Source organism: Cajanus cajan, chromosome 11 (assembly GCF_000230855.2).
Source record: "Cajanus cajan strain Asha chromosome 11, NIPB_CcT2T_4, whole genome shotgun sequence".
Taxonomy (NCBI): domain Eukaryota; kingdom Viridiplantae; phylum Streptophyta; class Magnoliopsida; order Fabales; family Fabaceae; genus Cajanus; species Cajanus cajan.
Genome location: NC_138527.1, coordinates 19,409,929 through 19,415,374, shown reverse-complemented (window position 1 = coordinate 19,415,374; position 5,446 = coordinate 19,409,929). Strand labels below are relative to the sequence as shown.

General features: G+C 33.3%; 1 protein-coding gene across 2 annotated transcripts; it reads right to left on the bottom strand.

Annotated features, from left to right (window-relative positions):
* Positions 1-773: 773 nt before the first annotated feature.
* Positions 774-5,038, bottom strand: PUX1 (plant UBX domain-containing protein 1). Of its 2 annotated transcripts, none has more exons than XR_014430592.1 (3): positions 4,252-5,038; positions 2,312-2,408; positions 774-1,012 (listed from the first exon to the last, which is right to left on the bottom strand). XR_014430592.1 is itself a non-coding variant. In XM_083066597.1 (3 exons), exons 1-3 carry the CDS (start codon positions 4,336-4,338, stop codon positions 2,115-2,117), a joined length of 246 nt encoding a protein of 81 aa, XP_082922723.1. In that variant the 5' UTR covers positions 4,339-5,038; the 3' UTR covers positions 1,905-2,114. The 2 variants fall into 2 exon arrangements, 1 of the variants encoding a protein (XP_082922723.1); XM_083066597.1 differs by lacking the exon at positions 774-1,012 and adding an exon at positions 1,905-2,176.
* Positions 5,039-5,446: the final 408 nt, after the last annotated feature.

Genomic DNA, 5,446 nt, shown 5'->3' with positions numbered 1-5,446 from the left:
AGAAATCAATACACATATGCGTATTTTTCATAACAAATACGGCAAGTGCCAAGATATGAACAAGAATTTTAGAGATGAAAGTGATCTTATATATTTTTCTCTGTTATTTTAGACGGTTCACCCTCCATTATATACAAGAAGAATTAGGTTAACTATGTAACTTTATACTGTGATGGAAGCTAATTACAAATTAGGAAAATAATCAAATTACAAATCAAGAAACTAATACAGAGGTTATACGTGACAAATATCCAATATATATGTCAAAAGATATTAACACCCTAAATATCTTATATGCCTATTATTTTACTACTAAAAGCAAGCATGTATTACATCGAATATTCCAATTTTACCACATACAAAACACTACAAGAAAATGAAAAGAATGACCGATATGACAAACAAGAAGAAAACATAAATCAAAGACCAAAACGTGTTCTTTATGTCTAATTCCTCATTGTAATGTACTGGAAAACAAACAATTTTATGAAGTGTTATAATGTGTAAAAATTGTCTCTTCATGTCTTATATAGGCATTTTTCATTTTGAACATATTATTACGATGATTTCAAAAGATTTTGATTAAAAATTATAATAATATATTTAATGTTATTTTTATTTCTTTTTTCTTTTCCACCATATTATTAGTTTTAGTTTTAATTTTTGTTTATTCGTATTTAAACTCATGTAATGAATGGGAAAATAATATTATTTCTGGTATGTAATTGGTGGTTTTATTCGACCCGAGATTGCATTTTTCTAATCATCTCTAATGATTTCTGTGAAAAATTTGTCTTCAAAATATTTAAAATAAATCATCTTTAAGTTACATCTAAATTCTCTATTCACTAGGTACATTAGTTCATTCACTATACATTTATTGACGTCAAATTCTGTTATGACATCAATGACTGGAGCAGTCTTTTTCATCCTCTATCTCTTCTTGGGTGGATTCCTCCATCGCCTCATCTTCAATTTTTACCTACAGACTCTATTCAAGTTCAAGTGCAAACTTCACATGACCAAGAAATCATTATTACACACCATCTAAGATAGGATATAAATAACATTAACTTAGAACAATACAAGATAATAATGTCATAAAAGTCAATGACAAGGAAAGAAGTGATATATATAGATAAAAGAAAAAATGTCAGTAAGAAATCAATACAGATGTGCATATCTTTCGTAACAAATATTGTATGTGCCAAGATATGAACAAGAATTTTAGAAATGAAAACCACCTTCTATGTTTTTGTCCGTTATTTTAGACGATTACCCTTCATTATATACAAGAAGAATTAGGTTAACTATCTAACCTTATATTGTTATAGAAGCTAACTATAGATTAGGAAAATAATCAAATTACAAATCAAGAAGTTAATAAAGAGGTTATACATAACATATATCCAAAATATATGCCAAAAGATATCACTACTACAAGATGCATATTCTACATCGGTTCGGTAAAGGAATGTACATCGTTTCTAAAAATGATGTAGAATAGAGCGACGTAGAAAATGTATACATTTTTACATTGGTTCTGAAAAACCGATGTAGATTTAAGAATAAATCTACATTGGTTTTTCTGAGAACTGATGTAGATTGCATTTTTTTTTTTAAAAAATCATGTTTATTTTTGGATTATTTCTGATTACTTTTGAAACACGACCAGTTTTCAAGGATTGATTACTTTTGAAACACGACCAGTTTTCAAGGATTTCATTATATTTCGAACAATTATCATTTCAAAAGCAAATAATAAAGAATTTGATTGCTATGTTGTTATTATAATAAAATCACAAAACTTAATATACATAACAATTGTAAGTGGATAACAGTTTAAAAACTTTTCACAATGCATAGTTGTTTAGTAAAATTAAATAATGTTTGACTAGCAGAAGTCAAGCTCTACAAACGTAGATTAATTTTTAATTGTCCTAAAGGATAACAGTTTAAAAACTTGTCACAATACATACACTGTTTAGTAAAATAAAATAATGTTTGACTAGCAGACTCCATTGAGTAAATTTTTCTTCTTAAAAACTTGTCACAATACATACAAGGAAGTTAAAGACCTTCCAATTCCTAAAAAAAAATCCCACTGACATGAACTACAAACTTTCCATGTAACTAAAAATATTAGTAAGGTCATAGAAGTCATCGGTCTTCTCTCCTACAACATACCAACAAGAAATGTAATCTTAATTAGGATTTTTGAGAAAAATTCAACATACGAATATCAATAATTTAAATTTTTAATGCAAACTTAACTAGTGCCTTGGGATTGTCAAAGATAAGATGCCATTACCATTGGATAATGGAGCATTTGATGATGAAGCCAAAGCTAATGTTTCAAAAACGTGGATCTCTCGTCCAAATCTTTCTTGCATAGCTGCAAGCTTGGCCTGGTTCAATAAAATATAATGGTAAAGAAAAGATCCTTGAAATTAATAATTCATTTAAGTGCAAAAGCAATAAACCTGAACCAGGAAAAGTTGGCAGCAGTGCAAAATAAAGAATACATATGCATTGGACAAATATCCACAATGCCTTCGTGAAAGATCACATATTTTTATAATCATTTCAGAGCATGATAATTGAATTGGGATTCAAATCATAATTTTTTGAATCGTGTTTCGAATCGTGTTTTAAATCATAAGATTCATGATCAATAATAAAATATAGTATATTATTTACAACCAAGATACATAAAAGTAAAAATTCATGAATAATAACTAAAAACATAAACCTAATACTAGTGAAGATAGTGCTCATTGCCTGGTATGATTGCAAGCAAAGGCAAACCAACATACACCAGCAGCCAATTCCCTGTCTTATCTAATTTTTGGGAAGAGAAAAAAAAAACTTCTTATTGTCAAATCACATATACAACTCGACTCTGTTTAGAGTGTGACCTGTTGTGTAAGAATCATACAATTTATGTGCAGAATGCGATTCACGCGCTTCAAACAATTCGTGTACAATTCAAACTTAAAATCTATTTAGCACACACGATTCATATCACCAAGCTGGAGAATCATATCATATTGTACGAATTGAACAGTGAATTGTACAAACTGATAACCATGTTTCAGAGGACATTGAGAAGGATTTCCTCACAGATATCATTTGTGGTAGTTGGGAGGAAGACGTAATATGTGGAATTATATATTATTTAAGCATTTGAAAAGTGCCAGTTTGAATTCCACCATTTATTATTTAAGCACAATTCCACGGTTGATGATAGACTCATCATTGATGAATCCAGAAAAAGAGTAAATTTTAAAGTTAGTTGTGGGGACAGATTTTGGAATAAACTGATTTCTGGTTATGTAGGAATAAAACAGAATATATGAGATACAAGTTCAGTAAGACAAGAGGTAATAATGCTTTGGAGATGAATACAGGAAATCACATCATATCTCAAGTTACACAGCTTTTGGAAGTAATGAAGAAATTGATGAGAATGTCTAACATAGAATTAAAAGGGGTAAAGGAAAAGCTTTTATGAAAAATTGAACAAAAGGAAGATAATATATCTTTTTAAAAATGATAGAGAGAAAGACTACAGAAAACACTATACAAAACTTTAATCAAGACCTCGATCTAAATGTTTTTAATTTTTTATTTTACTGAAAATTCGGGTTTTGATAGACCCCACCAATTGGGACAGTTAACGGTAGAGTCTAATTAATTAACATCTAAAATACCTTTTCTTGCAATTGTATGAAAAATAATTCAATGACAAGGCTTGTTGAACAGTGAAGAAAACTATAAAAGGTTGTGGATTAATCTACTATTCTAACAATCAAAATTAAAGTAAAAAAAGGTAGCAAAACAAAGTACCACTAATATTTTCCAGTTCGCTCACAACATAAAGCACAGACATGGATACTCTAAATAACAATATAGCAATTCAAGATGGTAATTTGCAAACAATATTTAAATGATAATTTGAGATGAATTGGGTTACATTAACATCATTCTCAAACTAGTTCTATATAAACAGCTTATTAGCAAGACAGGATGAGAACAAGAAAGACAACTTAAAGAGACCACCACAAGATTAAAACTTTACAACATCCATATCAATCACAATTCATATTATACACAGTTGGCATGTTTTACCATGTAACTGTTGCAATCTTACAGATAAAAATATTCATCTTGTAATTTATCTGCAGAACAAGCAACTCATTTAAGGACAAAGAAAGCATGCATTAACATCTAGTCAAGAAAGCATATTACCTTAGCTAACTCTTCAACTTTCACAGACTTATTCTTCTCGAGGAGCTCAATCCAAGCAAATTCAAGTAGTGATGGGTCCTGTATCATATCCTCCACAGAATCTTTGTAGTGCGTAATGGAACAGCTCAAGCCAGGCGCCGCTAACTCTTCCCCTCTCACCCCACTCGGCTTCTTGGACAGAGCAACCACCGTCTACTGCAACACTCCTTCAGTCATCTACAACCAAACCACCTTCACCTGGTCCCACACGTGTTGCCGCTGCCTTTAGCTTGCCTCCGCCCTCTCCTCCCTCGGCGTCCGCCGCAGCCACGTCGTCTCCGTCGTCGCCCCCAACATCCCCGCCATGTACGAGCTCCACTTCGCCGTCCCCTTCGTCGGCGCCGTCCTCAACAACATCAACACCCGCCTCGACGCCCGCACCGTCTCCGTCATCCTCCGTCACGCGAGTTCCACCCTAGTCTTCGTGGACTACGCCTCACGCGATCTCGTCCTCCAAGCCCTGTCTCTCTTCCCTGATAACCTTAAAGGTGAAGCGCGGAGGGGGAGTCTGGAGAAGCTTCCCAACCTCAACCCTAAACCCCAAATTCAAGCCAACCTCCTTCACCTTCGTCTCGACGGCAGAAGCGGAGCGCGGAGACGAGCTGCGTGAAGTAGCGGCGCACGAGGGACTTCGGGAGGCGGCTGCGGCGGGAGAGCTTCGAGAAGATCGCTTTAGGTTTGAGAGAGTTTTAGGTTTGAGAGTGAGCGCGCATGAGTGGTCACAGGTGTGGGGAAGAATTTAGTCACCCCATCTACATTGGTCAACACAAAACCTGATTTAGAATAGCTCATTATTTTCATTTTTACATCGATCACTCATATAATCGACGACGTAGAATTATTTATATTTACATCGTTTTTTAGAATAACCGATGCAAATATTCTTATTTACTCAAGTTATTTACGAAATGACTACCGCACATTTTTTTTACATCGTTTTGTAAGGAACCGATGTAAATATGGTGACATGTGTCGCAACCCGAAAATTTTCGATCTAGCGACCTATGATTTAGACATCCTTTTAAAAGTCTCATTAATTAAAGAATGCCCGGACACCAGACTAATCCTTAATTAATGGTTTTAAAAATAGGTTCATGGAGTCGCCACCAATATTTTACTCAAAATATTGGAAAAAAAAAGGTTTTTAAAGATCCAA

What these genes read in the sequence shown, in the direction of transcription:
- PUX1 (XM_083066597.1), bottom strand. Translation starts at nt 4,338, where the DNA reads ATGATACAGGACCCATCACTACTTGAATTTGCTTGGATTGAGCTCCTC. An exon ending in AAGTTGAAGAGTTAGCTAAG is followed by an intron (nt 2,409 to 4,251) that starts GTAATATGCTTT and finishes TTATTGAACCAG; the next exon opens with GCCAAGCTTGCAGCTATGCA. An exon ending in AAATGCTCCATTATCCAATG is followed by an intron (nt 2,177 to 2,311) that starts GTAATGGCATCT and finishes GGTATGTTGTAG; the next exon opens with GAGAGAAGACCGATGACTTC.